General features: G+C 36.9%; 1 protein-coding gene across 1 annotated transcript in view; it reads left to right on the forward strand.

Annotated features, from left to right (window-relative positions):
• Positions 1-1422: 1422 nt before the first annotated feature.
• Positions 1423-18711, forward strand: part of Hen1 (Hen1 methyltransferase) — a 58190-nt gene continuing 40901 nt past the window's right edge. The window contains exons 1-3 of the mRNA XM_090369905.1: positions 1423-1489; positions 11243-11391; positions 17301-17548. Of these exons, the coding sequence (XP_090226031.1) occupies positions 11269-11391; positions 17301-17548 (371 nt within the window). The 5' untranslated portion in view covers positions 1423-1489; positions 11243-11268. The remainder of the gene's footprint in view (positions 1490-11242; positions 11392-17300; positions 17549-18711) is intronic.

Genomic DNA, 18711 nt, shown 5'->3' on the forward strand with positions numbered 1-18711 from the left:
CTCCAGTACTAACATACACATTCAGGATCATAGATTTGACTTACACCGAGTAGAAGATATCATGCGAAAGGGAAGGACAATGATGACCAAGAACCGCCAACACCACCCGAAGTCAGCAGTGGAGAGACTAACACTACCTCGGAAAGAGGGAGGAAGAGCTTGATACACCTGATAGAGCAACAGAAAACAGCGATAGTTAACCTTAAGGATTGCTTCGAGAACAACACAACACCAGGCCATAAGGAAGATAGATAAGTGGTATACCCCACTCATCCTAAGCGCGGAACCCCCCTCCCGCCCAGACGGTACAAGAAATAAAGTTAGAAATATGCGCAAAAAAAGACACTCCATGGAAGACACTACAATGACGTCCATCAAGATCACATCGATAACATTTCTTCCAATGTATAGCTGACAAGCGGGACGCTCTTCCCCGAGTCTGAAGGATTCATGCTGGCCATCCAAGACCAGGTAATGAACACCAGAAACTACAGAAAATACATCGCAAAGGAGCCCGGAATGTCAGAAGAGAATGTCAGAAGAAGAGCATGTCGACGATGCCACCTGTCCTCAGAAATATACTGAACACATCACCACGAGGTGCAAGGTGATCACCCAGACTGAGTACACTCATAGACACGACCAGGTAGCCAGGATAATACATAAGAAGCTAGCGAGGAAATACCAGTTGACCAAAGAAAGTGTACCATACTACAAGTACGAACCCCAGGCTGTACTAGAGACCCGAACTCACAAGCTGTACTGGGACCGCGGCATAATAAGGATAAGACCATTCCGCACAACAGACCAGACATAACTCTTGTGGACAATATGTAATAGGCTACCTACCTGATTGACATAGCGGTACCCAACACTAGCAATGTCCAGAAAACCCATGAGGAAAAAATTAGGAAGTACACGAACCTGAGATCAAGGAGATGTGGCATATTCAAGCAGTATTAACCAGCCCGATCATCGTGTCAATCACCGGTATGGTACCAAAGACTCTACACAGCAGCCTAGCAGCAATAAGTCTCCCAGAGAATACCTAGAAGGAACTCCAGAAAGCCGCAATCCTGAACACCTGTAGGATAGTCAGAGATTTCCTCGACCAACAGTAACACCAGACATTACAACCACCCTGTGTACTTGGTAGCAGTTCCCGTCACTGAGTGGAATCCCCGAAATCAAGGAGAAATAATATAAGCAATAATAATAATAATAATACTGTAATTTAATCTATTTTTTTCCTGAAATGAATTAACTTTTTTCCTTCTGCCTTAGTTTTAAGTAGGTGGGGCTGAATCTTCAATAAAATCACGTGGTATGCTGTTGAGGTTAAGTTTTCTTTCTTTATTTTTATACAAACTGGTAAGTTGATCCTGTTTTTTTAATTGCTTTCTAAGGTGGTTTGTTTGTGACGTGTGTAATATTCTCGCGGAAACCTTGCCTCGGTTATGCGAATGAAAGGAATCTAGACGCGTGAAACGTAAGCATTAAAAGGAAAATAAAGAAACTGTAACTCACACAGCCCGTAATTTTATAAGGATTATACTATTTATGAATAATAGAATGTGCAATGCCAGAAAACTTCAGTTGATATGTTTCGGAAACAAATATAAATTTCTGCTAAAAAGAAAAAAGTCCAGCCTGTTACTAATGGACTGATTATCCAACGAAATGTATGACAGCCGTATAGTTTATCTGGACATGGGGCACATTAGGATTTTTAATATTTTTTACAATATATCATGTACCAGTGTTATGATTAGTTTTTCTATTAACTATTTTGTGGGATTTTTTTTTTTATGGACGATTATATTCAAAATTTTCTGAGGCTGTCTATCATTCATATATAATTGGGGATGCTTTTTTATCACCCCAGGAGCTCACATCTGGGGAGTATGGGCTTGGCACACACAGGGTCCTTAGCTTGATATCATCATTCTTCTCTTCCTTGGTGATTCATTTCTATTTCTGACATTTCTCTCTGTCTCTCTCAGGGTAACTTGGGAATTTTTTTGGGTGGTGTGGCATAAGCCTCAGGCTTCCTTGTAATAATAATCCCTGATAAATATTCATCTACCCTGGATGATTTAATCCATAATTTGGCAGTGTTTTTCAGCTATTGCACATGCACAGTTAAATGGAGTAAAAAATTATCCCAAATATAACCTCTTGATTTTTTTAAGGAGTCCTTATGTGCCGTAATGCAATAACTAGATCGTACGTATAGCTTAGCTTAATTTTCAGCACTCATGAGGTGAGTGCTGAAAATTAAGCTAAGCTATACGTACGACCCAAATATAACCTTAAAAATTGATAAGAAATAATTCAGGATTAGTTAAATTTTTTGATAAACTCCAGATCTTGGGTATTAGTCCATATTTCAACAAACAGACAGGAACAAAGCAGTGATTGGCAAGTGCCACTCACTGCCTTCCCCCATCTCTGCCGTCCTAGGTTGATATGCCTAGGGTGTTAATCCCTCAACTTGCCACTTTTTAAAATTGGGAATTCATTTTCCGATTTTAAAGCAGTGGGATGGGGGGAAAAACACCCTACCTATCTAAGCACCTCCTCCTCGATGACACAAAACAATCATAAACAAAACGCCTTCACGATAATGACCCAATCACAGATCTCGACCGTACATTATCTGTTTAAGACCATGCCCACTGCACAGAGACAACTGGTACCCAAATAGTAGATTTTAGCCAATTTTTTAATGCCAACATTATTTCAATCTTTTATGAACATAACCTTGAAAAAATCCACCTTTTTTATATTAAAAACATATTCAAAATTACTTTTTAAAAATAAAACACCCTCAGTAGAAATTTAATCACCTCTCTTATTCGGAAGTTTTGAATGTTATCTATCCTATTATGATGATTGACAGCAAACAAAATTTCAGCCAGACCCTCCAATGGCATTAAGTCAGAGAATGTAACAACTGGATACATTGCCATAAAATATAGCATGCAATTCAATAATTTGTTGCAAGTGCTTCCGCTAATGCTCTTGTTTGTAGCACTGTTGGCTGAATCGACATCCTCCTCAAACACCGGGTGGAAAAGAACTGAATTCAAGTACCGTCGATGATGTGAGGAGTTTTTCACAATGTGGCTGAGTTAGTTGGACTCAACTGAGGATGGCACAATTATACTCCAGATTATGGGTACACCTTTGGAGGAAGTGGCTTCTTTTGCTTGAATCCATCCCGAATTTGGCCATGTTCGCAACACAGTGACAAAGTACCATTAATCTGAAATTCAACCCTCGGTTCTTTCATCCAGCAAACAAACATTGACCACAGAATTACATGCCTTAGTCAGTGATGCTTATGAAACCCTAGTACCACAGCTTCTTCTGATTTCAAATATTGAACAATTTGAAGTGATTTACATAGTAACAGTAATAGAGGCATGTGATGCAAGAAAGCAAGTGGATGAGCTTATGTAGCATCAGCCAAAAAAAAAAAAAAAAAAATGCTCAATTCATTCAAGACCTTATAAACCTCAGTCAGATCACCTCACAGGTGCCTAGTCTTTGGCTATTACAATTTGCAAAACTTAAACCTCTCTTAGTAAGAGGATCCCATCATTTCCTTCACCAATCTTGTTGCTCTTCCCTGTACACTCTCAAGCAAATCTACATCCTCTCTAAAATGGAGTCTCCCGACCTGTACACACTATTCAAGACTTGGCCTGATCATTGCCTTATACAAAGGGATAATTACATCCCTCTCCCTGCTAGCAAAATTCCTGTATATCATTGACAAAACCTCATGACCTGCTCTTGCAGCTTGTCTACATTGCTTAGAAAACTTCGTATCTGACTGCATAATTACTCCCAAGTCTTTCATTTTCTACCACCCTAAGTGAAGTACCAAAAAGTTGGTACGTTCCTTTGGGATTACTTCTACCCATATGCAGTACTTTGCATTTGTCAATGTTAAACTTCAGTTGCCACTTCTCAGCCTATCTGCCCAAATTTTCTAGATCCTGTTGCAGTAGCACACTGCCATTACTGGCAGTGTGCTACTGCAACAGAGTGGTTAATGACAACTCTGCCAACCTTTTTTTATCATCTTCAAATTTTGACACTGAGCCTGATATACCTTCATCAATATCATTGATAAATATACAAAACAACACTGGGCCCAACACTGAACCCTGTGGGACTCCACCGATAACATTAGTCCACGAAGAGCAGCATCATTGATTACCACCCTCTGTCTTCTCCCACTCAACCACCCTTTTATCCATTGTAGCAACTTACCCTTAATACCATTCTGCTCCAATTTGTACAGTAGTCTTCCATGCGCAACAGTATCAAAAGCTTTCCTGAAATCCAAGTACCGTATATGATATCAAAAATTATTTTTTGCATCCAGTGCCTTTGTAACCACATCATAGTATCCAATCAGATTTGTCAGACAAGACTTTCCCTTAACAAACCCATGCTGTGTCTGAATTATTGCTGCAGTCTTGTCTAGATGATCCTGCAATGCAGCTTTAACCTGTGACGTCTGTTATTTTACCCGGAACAGAAGTTAAACTAACTGGTCTGTAATTACTCGTATCACCCTTCGATTCCCCTTTGGGGATATATTTTCACATCTCCAGTGTGTGATAATTTCCCCTGAGTCCAAGGATGTTCTCATAATTATGGATAAGGGTTTGCTTAGTCTCCACTCCTTCACTTTGCTGTCAGTTATTACAAAATAATTAAGCACCCTATTACAATTTGATAAACTTCTGGCATTTTTCTCCTTTAACTCTTCATGTGTGAATGTAGATGCAAAATACTCATTGTTCGTTAACTATCTGAACAGGATCATCAACAGTTGAACCATCGATATCAAGTGGACCAATTTGATTCATCCCCTTCCTTTTAGAGTTTATATAAGTAAAGCAATCTTTGCTGTTTTTCTTAGCATCCTTTGCCAAAGATTTCTCGCAATCTGTCTAATCGCTGTGACTTTGATTACTGACTAGCTTATAACTGCCAAGGTTCTATGTCGCCTGATAATTTATATGCATCTCAGGTATTTTTCTTCTGTGCCACAAGTCTCATTAGTTCATTTGACAACCATTTAGGCCTAAACCTTGAACAATATTTATTAATAGGTATAAAAAGTCTAGTAGCTTCGACTATTAATTTCTTGAATGTTTCCCACTTAGAACTTGCTGTTGGTGACATCATCAGTTAGTCTCGCTGTACAGATTTCAAAAACTGCCTGAGACCATTCCTTTACATATCCAGCACCATATTGAGAATAGCTTAAGTTCATCCTGTATTTTTCCTATTTGTGTAGTAACTAAATTCTGGAATTTGAATTGGAGACATTAAAGAAAACACTTTATTGGAGGGAATTGGAGTTTCGGATGTGTTTACTGAGTAGAAGAAGAGCACAAATTACTGAAACCCTGTGGGTTTTTTTCTGCATTTATTAATGATATTGATGAAGGTATATCAAGCTTAATGTTGTTTGCAGACAATACAAAGGTTGGCAGGATTGTTAATGACAGTACACTACTGCAACAGGAGCTAGTAAAGTTGGGTGGATGGGCTGACAGATAGCAACTGAAGTTTAACATTGACAAATGCCAAGTACTGCCTATGGGTAACAGTAACCCCAGAATAATGTACTAACTGTGCAGTATGATACTCAGGTTAGTGGTGGAGAATGAAAAAGACCTGGGGTAATTGTACAGTCAAGTATGAAGTTTTCTGAGTACTGCAAAGTTCCTGTATATTAATATACAGTAACTTTGCTAGCAGGGATAAGGAGGTGATTATCCCTTTGTATAAGGCAATGGTCAGGCCACACCTTGAGCACACAGATATGCAGGCCTCATTTTAGGAAGGATGTAGAGCAGCTGGAACAAGTACAGAGATGGGCAATGAGATTGGTGAGAGGAACAAAGGGTTGCTCTTGCCAAGAAAGGCTTAACTTCTGCAAATTGCAGTGTCTGGAGATAGGCACCTGCGTGTGATTTGATTGAGGTGTATAAGGCTTTGAAATATAAGGTGTATAAGGTTTCCGTAGCTGAGTGGTCAGGAGTGGGACACAGCAGTAGCACACACTCCTTGAGTAGACCAGAGTTCAAACCCCTGACTGCTAAATACGGTTGATCTGCTAACCCACACTGGTCCAGTGTGGCAGATTATGGTCCATTTCCCCAACATGAATTGTTGAGGAGGCTTCCATCCTGCAGTGGGTTGATAATGGCTGCAGTTTACCTTTATTTTTTTAAGGCTTTGAATGGTTTGAAGAAGCTTAATGCTGATAGGATTCTTCCTCTTTCGCAGATTATTTACTTGAGAGCACAGAAATTCAAATTGAGGAAAGACAGTTGTAGAATAAATGTGCAGAAATTTGTCTTTAGTCAGCTTGTGGTTGATTGCTGAAACAAACTTCCATCTGGCATTGTGGAAGTTGATAGCTTAAATGAATTCAAGGAAGAACTGGGCTCGCATCTGGTGAGTATGGGCTTGGCACACCCAGGGTCCTCAGCTGGATATCATCATTCTTCTCTTCCTTGGTGATTCCCTTCTACTTCTGACCCTTGTTCTCTCTCTCTCACTGTAATAGGTGGTAGATGACTTTCATCAACCGGTGAAATACCACCACTTTGCTTATTGGAGGCTTGAAGTGGTGAAACCCATGTTTAGTCTCTAGAGCAAAGTTTCCGGCATCCCCTCTCCCCATACTTCTCCTTCAACCCATGCATGGTACTAAGTACTATAGGTTTTGATACCTTTCGTGTTTGGGGTTCTCATAAAAAAAAAAAAAAAAAATTCGTTTTCTTTTTTTTTTTTTTGGCTGGTGCAGCAAAAGCCTCTAGCTTCCTTGCACCATATTAGCTAATGATGATGATGAACTTTTGGAGTCAAAAAATAGGTGAAATGGGAAGTTTTTTTGTTTTTTTTTATGCTGATGCTGTCATCATCAACCTTTTTCAGTCCACTTCAGGATTTAGTTCTTTCCAGTTTCCTTTGGGTTTATGCAATGGCAATCCATTTACTGCCCATAACAGGATAATTTCTTTGACTTTCATCTGTCCATCTCTGTTGTCTTCCAGGTTTTCTTTTAGCTCCTCTTGGGTACCATTCTGTTATTTTCTTAGTCCATCTGTCATCTATGTCTTCGAGCTATGTGTCCTGTCCAAGTCCATTTCAGTTCTTCAGTTTTGATAAGAATGCCCTTTATTTGAGTTTGCTGCCTAATCCTATTCTTATCCAGTAGTCTGATTCCTGATATAATTCGTTCCATTTTTTGCTGTGTAGTTTTCAGCTTCTCTAGCCGACCGGGCTAGCCGAGTGGGTAAAGTACCTGCCCGGCAACCCAAAGGTCGTGGGTTCGATTCCCGCCTCGGGCTTGGATCAAAGTACTGCAAAAACCTTGGGAGGTGCAATATGGCCACAGAAGCCGATGCGCCAACAACTACCAAAATCAAAATCATTCAGCTTCTCTTCCATTCTTTTAGTGAGTGACCAAGTTTCACTTCCATAAGACACGGTAGGGAGAATACGTCGGTTCATTATTTTATGTTTCAGACAAACTGGTATATTGCACCTCAGTATGTGACTATATTTCCTGAATGCTATCCATCCAAAATTTATCCTTCTCTTCACTTCCAGCCATTTATCATTATTACAGCCAATGACTTGTCCCAGATAAGTATATGAATTCACCTTTTCAATTACTGCTCCTTCAATCATTATTTCCCTTTCTGTGGCATACTTGTTCATCATTACTTTTGTTTTAACCATGCTCATCTTTAGTCCAAAATGCTTACTAACTCTGCATAGCTGATTACGATTTTCCTCTAATTCTTTTGGATCGTGGCTTATGATCAGAATGTCATCTGCAAATTGTAAATGGTTTAGGTACTCTCCATTCACATTGACTCCTTTCTGTGACCAGTCCAATCTTCTGAAAGCTTCAAATGCAGCAGTAAACAACTTCGGAGATATTGTCTCCTTGTTGAACTCTTTTCTCAATTTTAAATTTGCTATTGTCTTTGTCTAGCCTAATAAAGGAGGTAATGTTCTCATATATTTTCTTTAAAATTATAATGTATGAATAGCTTTGCCTTGCCTTTCCAGTGCCGAAACATTGCCTTATGCTGTATGTAGTCAAATGCCTCTTCATAATCCAGAAATGCTAGAAATAATAGTGTTTTATATTCATTTGCTTTCTTCGTTAGCTGTGATATTACGTGAAGGTGATCCATAGTTGAGAATCCTGTCCTAAAGCTAGCTTGCTCTTTTGGTTGATTCTCATCAAGTATTCCTTTTAATCTGTTAGTAATGACCCCTGTGAACAACTTGTAGATGTGTGACAACAAGCTAATTGGTCTATAATTTCCAGTTTCCGATTTATCTCCTTAGTTATGCAGCAAAATTATGATCGCATTATTCTACTCCTTAGGCATTACCCATTTCCTAATGTATTTTGGGAATAGTCTTGCTAGTTTCTGTTGTTATTTAGTTTTTAGGAGCATTAACAACTAAGGCCATATTGTTCCGGGGATATGCAGTGGTCATTCTCTGACCTTTCCGCATCCTCCGTATTTGGTGGTCACGGGCTTGAATCCCGGTCTAATCAAGAAACTGTGTGCTAAGCACTGCTGCTTCTGCCCACCTGGCTACAGAGATGCCTATGCCAGTTTCTGTGCCATATCTCTTCCTCCTAATTATAAGCTTGCTTTCTTGCATCACATGCCTCTGCTAATGCCAATATATGAGTACACATTGTGATTTATTTTAGACTACATGCATTTATAATCTCAAAATGCACTGGCAATGCAAATGAATTAGAAAAAGAAACCAGTGCTTCTCTTGGCAAATTCCAAAACTGACTGATGCAAATTTAGGCAATAAAATAAAAACACTGCTACCATCATCCTCATGACAAATATAGCATGGTGAAACCCACTTTAGGTTGAGCAAAGTATGTTATCAAAACAGATAAAATAAAATTGACGTTTCTTCAACTAAAATTGTTTATATTCATGGTTTCAACATGGCAGTACATTTTCTAAGTAAATTCAATATAGATATTAAAGAAAATGTTATTAAAAACCATGTTTCAGTATTAGTAGTGACAAATGATGCAAGGAAGCATCAGCCAAAAAAAAAAAACTTATGAAAATTACATGCCCAATCTCTAAAAATTTGTAATTTTTTTGCTGCTTTGAGGCAGTGTTAGGTGGGTCAGAAAACTGCTAGCTTGAGGGGTACACGGACTAATAGATTAACAGTAGCCGCTAGCAGAGGTGAAAGTGATTCTTGCATTGCTTCTATTGGAATGAGCAGCAGCCTGGAAAACAAGTTGCAGGGGATTTCAGAGACTGCGGAGAGTCATTGTGGCACAAGTAAACACATGGGCTGTGTTAGGGTAGCTAAGAATAGGAATAGGTGCATGTATACTTGCGTGTACACCAATGCCAGGAGTTTGGTAAATAAATTTGATGAATTTGAGGTATTGGTCAAAACATCAAAGGCAGATTTTGTTGGGATATTAGAGACATGGTGTGTCACAGATAAAAGGAATGCAGAAATGGAATTTGGCAAGTATAGTGTGTACAGGAAGCATAGACAGGATGGGAAGGGAGGAGGGGTTATGCTATTTATTAGTTAAGAAATAGATAAAATCCAAGGAAGTACAGCCAGTTGACATGACTGGACAGTGCAGTGTTGAGTCAGTTTGTGTGACATAAGCACTGGGAAATAAAAATTGAGAATAGGAGTGTGTTATAGGCCTTATTATTATTAGCCATATGGTGGAAGGAAGCCTGAGGCTTATGCTGCACCAGCCAAAAAAAATTCCCGAGTGGTGTCCTAATGTTATTATGTTACTGCTCTTCCTGGACTAATAACATTAGTCCATGAAGAGCAGTGCCCATTGAATACCACTCTGTCTTTGCCCACTCAACCATCCATAGCAGTAACTTGCCCTTAATGCCATACTGCTTCAGCTTGTACAGTAGTCTTTCATGTGCAACATTATCATTATTCAGTTTGTCAGCAATCTGAGCCGAATCATCAATAGTCTAACCATTAATGTCAACTGGACCAATTTGATTCATTCCCTTCCTTATAAGTCTGCTGTTTTTTTTTTTTTTTTTTTTTTTTGCATCTTTTGCCAGATTTCCCGTAATCTGCCTTTGCTTACATAACCTTCTTTGTGACTTGATTGCAGACTAGTTTATATCTACCCTGGGCTTTTGTTTTGCCCAATAATATATATGTATCCCATGCATTTTTCTTCTCTGCCATGAGTCTCATCAGTTCAGCTGACATCCATTTAGACCTATACCTTGAAGTGTATTTCTTAGTTGGATTAGAAGATGAAATGCACAAGGTATAATTTTTTTTTTATGGGTTTAGGTAATTAACCATATAATATTGGTGTAGATAGTCTAGTTTCATACCAACTAGACTTAGTTAGTATGAAAAGCCTAGTACTGTGCATGATTAATTCCTGGAATGCTTGCCATTTAGAATTTGCTGATAGTAACATCATGAGTTGGTTCCACTGCATAGAATTTTGTAAAAGTGACTACCGGCGCCTCCCCGTAGCCAGGTGGGAAGGAGCAGCGGTGTGTAGCACACACTTCTTGACTAGACTGGGGTTCGATCACCAAATACGGAGGATGCGGAAAGGTCAGGGAATGACCACTGCATATCCTGGAGCAATATGGCCTTAGTTGCTAATGCTCCTAAAAACCAAATAACAAACAACAAAGTGACTACCACTGTAGTCACCTTTATGAAAGCATTCCCTTTACCTTGGTGGTAGTTACATCTTAATGTTAATTCACTATATAAGTAATGATAATATAATAATGATATTTGCTGGTTTCTATATTTATATTTTAAACACTAATGAACTTACAAGTTAGTACAATTGCTTCATTTCTGTTCGTAGCCAACTACTTAAGTAGTTATAAATTGGCATCATTAAGTATATCTCATATTGTGAATACCTTCACAACGAGTTGCCGTGATATCGCACTACCTCGAATAAGTAATGCTTCACCATAGGAGAAGACTATTGTTACTTATTCTCAGCAGATATGATCACCCATATGGCAGCATATTGAAGCTTATTGGCTCCTCATCAGTGGGCGGGCGGGTATCCTGGTGTTGCAATTAAATACGTAAATAAATATTAATTAAATAAATATACTGTGCTGATTTCAGTATTCTTTTGTTTTTAAAGATTATCCATGAACTGTAACCAAAGGCATGTTAGACCACATGAAAGAGGAAGAATTAGAAAGAGCAGGGCCAACTTTTGACCCACCAGTTTATATTCAAAGGTACACCACTGTGAGAGATATTCTTTATAAGCAACCAAGGATCACTAAGGTATTAATAAGTTATTGTAGAGTAAGTTGTCTATTTGTGTTTATTTAACTGACATAATTTGAAGTAACAATTTTCAATTGTTATATTAAAAGACTCGAAATGAAAATGCAAAAGGTCTCAGTTATGTTGTTTTAGGTTAACAATCACCTGTGATGTTCACAGGTGTCATTGCTATTTTCAATGTCAGCAATGTCATTGAAAATGTCATTGCTATTTTCAGGTTATGCTATTTTTTTACTAAATGCCAAGTGCCATTTATTACATTACTTTTTTTTTTTTAAATTACTGATCATAGGAGGGCCTATAGTGACGTTCTAATTTGCCCAAGTTCTTTTGCTACTTTTGTGAATAGTTATTTTTATTTATTTGCAAATTTTTCAATTTGGCCTAACCTATTTTCCATGGTTGATAAAAAGGAAGAATGCAAGGGTGTTTCTATAACTATTCATGTCCTTCTAGACTCCTGGCAGTAAAAGGTTGAAAGCCTTCAATTTAAAGAGGGATCGGGAAAATTATTAGAAAGGATAGGCAAGTAAAATCTGAAATTTAGTTCTTTTTGTGGATGATGCTTTATAAGCTTGCTTTCTTGCATCATTTTGCTACTACTAATAAACTGACTGGTACTGTACTTGGTAGAGGCGGCTATTTATTAGTAGTGGCAGAATGATGCAAGGAAGAAAGCTTATACAGCATCAGCCACAAAGAGAAAAAAATAAATAAAAAATGGCCGACCTCATTTGCCTATCCTTTCTAATAATTTGTCCAATCCTCTTTAAATTAATTCAAACTATCTACTTCCACCAGGTGGAAGTTTATTCCAACAGTCATTTACTCTCTTGCTAAAGGCAGATTTCTGCACAGTCTGCCTTTAGCAAGATCCATTTCCAACTTGCACAGCTGGCAGATCTCTGGTTTATGATGGAGAATCTTTTTTTACTTGATTTGACCATTTTCCATCTCACCCTCATAATATAGTTATGATGGTGAGATGGAAATGAGGAGGTGATAAAAAGTTTTTTTTTTTTTTTTTTTTGCAAAGCTCCAGTTTTTCTTTTCAAAAAAATAAACTAAGCCAGAGTTGGATTTTATTTTAATTTTGTGAATTTCTGCTTATTTTCTTTAACGTATTTGGCCATAAGATATACTGTGATAGTCTATATTGCAAAAGAGATATGCCATAATAGCATTGTTCTCTGTTGTGCAGTCATTTTACAGTATTTATGTGAAGCTAATTAGCATTTTCTTTTGGTAAAATTTTACAAAGAATTACAACATAAAATTTCAGAAGAATATAATATGCAAGATTTTTCATGGATTGTAAAAGCTAAAGGATAACATATTTGTCATATGTGCCATATTAACCCCACATCTGATTAGTATGGGCTTGGCACACCCAGGGTCCTGAGCTGGATATCATCATTCTTCTCTTCCTTGGTAATTCCCTTCTCTCTCTCTCTCTCTCTCTCTCTCTCTCTCTCTCTCTCTCTCAGGGTAACTTAGAGAAATTTTTTTTTTTTGGCTGGTGCAGCAAAAGCCCCAGGCTTTCTTGCACCATATGGCTAATAATATGTAGATATAATTTTTCAGTTTCAAGTAGTGTGCAGTGCATAGAAAGAAATGCAGAAGTAGGTGTTGCATTTCATGGTCACTGTCACTCATGCTGAATGTTTATTTGCATCTTTTTTCATACAACAATATGTTCCTCTGAGTTGTGCATGCAGGTACATTGTTCCCAATAGGGGGGGGAGAAATATATAGTTGTTGAAGAACACAAACAACATTATTAATGAAGATGGCTGTGAAAAATGGGCTTCTTTCAGTTGCTACTCTGGCAGTAATCGAAGTTATTCTGAGCTATATCCCATTGTGGTGACCTTTTGTAATAATAAAAAAAACAGGGGAAAAAAAAAGTCAAGTCAAAAGCAGCTGCCCTCAATGACTCTACAGGGAAGAAGGTATACATTGTATATCTTAAGGAATCCCACATGCTTTCAGATTCTTCAGAGGAGGATACATATATATCTTTTGAACAATCTGAAAGCATGCGAGATCCTTAAAAAAAAAAAAAAATGCCTAGTACTGATAATGCATCTGTTATGGTTCACTTAAAAACTGGAGTAGCAAGGGTATTACAAGAGGAGACTGAGCTGAAAGGGTCAGTCTCCCCTTCAATCTAGAAAGAGGTGCTGAAAGGAAAGATAGATTTAAGCACTTTCCCCTGATACATTTCACTGAAATAAAAAAAAGTAGTAGTAAATAACATTTAATGCTAATTTTTACTTTTTATTTTTTTTTGGCTGGCTTTGGATAATTGTGCAATTATACTGATAGAAAAGTAGCAACCTTTTGAGAAGTTTAAAGAAGAGGTTAGAATTTGTCAGAAAAGCTATATGGGCATTTTTCATATTTACCAAATGAAAAGTGTAACTCAAGGAAAAGAACATCTGAAATTCAAAAAATCTGTTAAAAACAATCCACGCAAGCTGATAATTCATGTCCTCATACAGAAAGTATGTTCATGTTTGTCTCTTCTGGCTTGAATAAAGCAAATTTTAGTTCTTTTAAATGTTATATCAACATTTGCCAGCCATTGTTATGAATGAAACTTCGACTTAACATTTCTGAAAAGGGGCAAAGCTTGCAAGAGTATTTTTAAAAGTTAAGTTGACAGCTGTGAACCTGTCCCCCCCCCCCCCCCCGTGTTCAAGAAAGGATAGGGATGTCATTGGCATTCGTTTACTTGATTCATTTATGCAAACACTTTAATCAGTTTCATTGTAGATGCCTTGTTTACAGATACTGCAATTTACAGAACTCTGGTTTTTCTTGGTGTTCTTTTTCTGTTCCCTTTTGTGTACCAATTCCAACAAATCCTTCCTAAAAATGAAGCTTCCAAATCTTTATCTAGTATTCAAGATGTGGCCTAATTATTGCATATACAACACTGAAAAAATTCCTGTATATTGATTATGTATATTCTTGATTTGAAACTTTTTGATTACTTTCAGTTTCTGCTGAAAAGTGTATAGCTTCATAATAGAAGAATACCTTGATGGCAAAATGCTATTTTGATTTGAAACTGTAATGTTAAAAAGGTGCCTGCCACCAGCTGTTTTTTTTTTTTTTTTCACTTACTTAGACAATAGGAAAAAATAAGTTCTCATTTGAGTCTGTTATGACAGAAACAGTGATTTCATTTAAAATTTTTTTTTTTGTATGTTAGACCGTAGTAAAAAAAAATTTTAAATTTGTATTTGCCCAGTTAACCCTTTCCTAAATAATAAATCTATTTAGTTTACATAAGAAAGTGTCTATCAAAGAAACACAGATGAGTGGGATGATTACCTTGGGGTTTGCTTTTTCAGTTTTTTTTTTTTTTTTTTTTTTGTGTGTGAAGACCTATATGGATTATCTTTTATAATCGTATCAATATAGATTTTACAGGAGCCTTCTACAGTGATTGTCCAAATCTCAGAATCACAAAAATAACATAAGGCTAGTTTAATAAAGAAGTTGAGGGTAATAATAATCTGTTTCACTGCAGGTTATTTGAAGGTATAAGAAAGTAATACTATGAGAAAATAAAAAGCTATGCCATTAAGTTATTGCATTCAATACTAGCATTGAAATAATATATGCTAATTTCCTGCATTTGGCAAATGGATATATGGGGCAATACATGGTTATAATATACATGTAATACATTCAATTTTCATCCCCTTACCAAAAAAAAGGAGATCTGAAAATTTGCTCAAATTACAGGACTATTAGCCTTATTTCTCACACTAGCAAGATTCTTCTTTAAATCATATTGAACAGAATCTCAAAACTTGAAGAAGAAATGCCAGAAGAGCAAGCAGGTTTCAGAAGGGATAGAGGTACCAGAGATCAGATCTTAAGCCTATGACTGATTATTGAAAAATGCAAAGAATTCAATGTTCCAGTCGTTTTGTTTTTTATAGATTATGCAAAAGCATTTGAGATTGTGTTCAACATGAGAAACTATGGGAAACTATACCAGGAACATGAAGGAATTGTGAGAACGAACATGGGAAACACTGACTTTTTCACAATAGGTAACAGTGTCAGGCAGGGCTGTATTTTGTCACCTCACCTTTTTAATCTTTATGCCGAAGATATCATGTGTGAAGCTTTGTAAGATTTAGAGACTGGCATCAAAATTGGAGGACTGAAGATAAACAACCTTCATTATACAAATGATACTGTGCTAATTTGTAATTCTAAGGATCATCTTAAAGAAACTCTTGAGGAGAGTATGTGAAGCAAGTAAGAAAAAAGGATTGTTTCTGAATGTGTGTAAAACTAAAATTATGGTGATTGGTGATAATCTCGATTCCAGTAAAGTGAAGGTTAATGGGCAAGATATTGAAGAAGTTGATGAATTTGATTACTTAGGGTCAAGAATAAATAAAAATAGTGACTGCTCAAATGATGTAAAGAGACCACAAGCAATTGCTAAAATGTTGGTTGCTGATCTGATAAAATTATGAAGAGATCATGATCTGCCCCTAAAGATGAAACTGAGAATCATTGATTCATTAATTTTTCCAGTTGCCACTTATGGATATGAAGGATGGAATCTGAAAAGAGTTGACAGGAAGAAAATTGAGCCATTTGAAATGTGGTGTTACAGGAGAATATTGCATATATTTCTTGCTTGGATCAAAGAACAAATGAGTGGGTATTGAATAAAATTGGCAGGCCTAAAATTCTTTATAGCATCAACAAAAGAAAACTCAAGTTTTTTGGTAAGAAGGGAAAACTTTCTGTTGAAGAATATAATGGAAGGAAAAACTGAGGGGAGGAGGTGCAGAGGAAGACCTGCAACTAGGTGGAAGGATGGATCAGTGAACTTCTGGACATGACACTTTGCGATGCTGCTCGTATAGCACACGATCAATGGAATTTGTTGGTGGCCACAACAGCTCCTCAGGGAACTATGTGACTGGAAGAAGAAGAAGAAATTTTCAATGTGAAGTTTTCCTTCCCACACCCTTTGATACATTTATTCACTTTTTAACACAGTTGTTAATTGAGGCTACTGATGTTGTTTAATGAGGAGCCGTATAGCCCCAAAACAGTGCCTTTGAATTTTTAATGAATAATGGATTCACCTTCTTAGTGCTGTTTGATTAAAAACTGTCAGTAACTTTAGGTCAACATTGGATAAACAGATGTTTCTACAACAGGGATCGACAACCGGCGGCTTGTGAGCCGCATTCAGCTCTTTGAACATGTAACTGCATCTCTTTAACTTTTAGCCCACATGTACGACAAGCATGGTGTGCAGCAGGAGCAGGCATCAACGTGAATATAGCATTAGTTTCAGTCCAAGCCACAAACACTTTTCAGTTTAGTTTGCCTGTGCATAGTGAGCATTAATAAATAATATTATTTATTGATGATTATTTATTAATAAATAATATTTCAAAAAATATTTTTTAATAAAACACCTTCCCACTCTATTCTGTTTCTTAAACCCATTCCCAGCTTGAGCTGAGGTGCAGCTCTTCAGATATTTTTTTTTTTTTAATTAGATCAAAAATGGCTCTTGACTCAAAAGGTTGCCGATCCCTGGTCTAGAACATGTGCCCAAGCTCTGTAACTGGAAGGACAGTAGTGTCCTCCAGACAGTATAGACAGAAAAACAATGCAGAGTCATTATTTTCTAAAACTATGCTGAAAGTTTGTATAACAGACTGGCAGGATGCTCATTGGGTTTCTTAACTCCATAACCAGCTACAATTTTCATATCATAAATTATATATGATTAAATTGCCATTTTAGAAAGTATATGAAGATGAAATACTTAGCAATAGAATTGTAGGTAAATATTTATTGCAATTGTATTTTTTTTTTTTTTTTTACCAATCAACTTTATCTTTCAGGTTGTGGACTTTGGTTGTGCAGAGGGCAAGTTTTTAAAGTATTTGAAGAAGCTTCCGTTTGTTCAGGAGATTGCTGCTGTTGATTTTAATTATGCATGTGTCTCTCAAACTGAATACTGTGCCCGGCCATTGGCATGGGATTATATTTTTAAGAGGCATTCCAGACTTATAATCAAGATCTATGAAGGAAGTGTAGCTGAGTGTGATGATCGCCTTGCCGATTTTGATGCTGTTACGTGCATTGAACTGCAAGTTATTCATAATCTTTGGTTTTTTTTATAGTTATTTATATTGACCTTTACACAAATTAATATAATTTGGTATGTCTCTTTAATGATTGATGGCTAATAGTAATAATAAAGAATTCAAGCAGATTTTTTTTTTTTTTTTTTTGTGTTATAAAGGGTGATCGTTTTGAATGTGAATTCATATAAATATGAATAGCTTAGTAAAAGAGTACTAGAGACATGAAATTTACAAGTGATATTCTTTATTCTGTGAATGATGAGATGATTCCATCCGACAACCTGTAAAACTGCAAACGTGCATGTGAAGTGCAAGCAGTAAATAAACATGGCAGTCAGCATGGAAGAGTGTGGATGTTTATGGTGGAACATTACATCAAAACAGATATTTTAAACTAAACAATTTTTGTAGGTAATTTTAGTGTTGTAGGGTTCTATAAAAATCTGATAAGGAAGCTTACAAAAAATTTTGGGGCATTTGGGAATCTAATCTTCAGCATTGCTCATAACACACTGAAAGCAGTGTTTTTGAACATGTTTTGTCATGCTGTTATGTTGCGATCATGATGGTGATCATTTTAAAAAAAAAATTGTGACAAATTAAATAACTGAGACAAATTAAGACAGGAATGGGAAATTCAAAATTTGGAGATTTGTTATTTAGAATCATCTTAAGTAAGGAACAAAAACTCATAAATTTTTAGTTTAAATTGAAAATATTGGACTTTAAGTATAATTCAATTGCACATTAGTAAGTTAATGAGTAACTACGTTGATCCCATACTCATCTTGACTTCACCCCCCCCCTCCTCTCTCTCTTTCTTTTTTTTTTTTATGACAACACTTATAACCCAATATGGGAAGCAGTAATCCCAGAGTAACGTATCAACTCTGTGGTACCACACTGACAGTGGTAGAGAACGAAAAGGACCTGGGGGTAATTGTTCAGGCAGATATGAAGTTTTCTGAGCAGTGCAGATGGTCTGCAAGAGTAGCTCATGGTGTCTTGTCAATGAAATACAGGAATTTTTCTAGAAGGGATAAGGAGGTGATTATCCCCTTGTATAAGGCAATAGTCAGGCCACACCTTGAGTACTGTATAAAGGTCTGGAGGCCTCATTTTAAGAAGGATTTAGAGCTGTTGGAACGAGTACAGAGAAGGGCAA

This window comes from Mastigoproctus giganteus, chromosome 3 (assembly GCF_048544385.1).
Source record: "Mastigoproctus giganteus isolate SK-2022 chromosome 3, ASM4854438v1, whole genome shotgun sequence".
Classification (NCBI taxonomy): Eukaryota; Metazoa; Arthropoda; class Arachnida; order Uropygi; family Thelyphonidae; genus Mastigoproctus; species Mastigoproctus giganteus.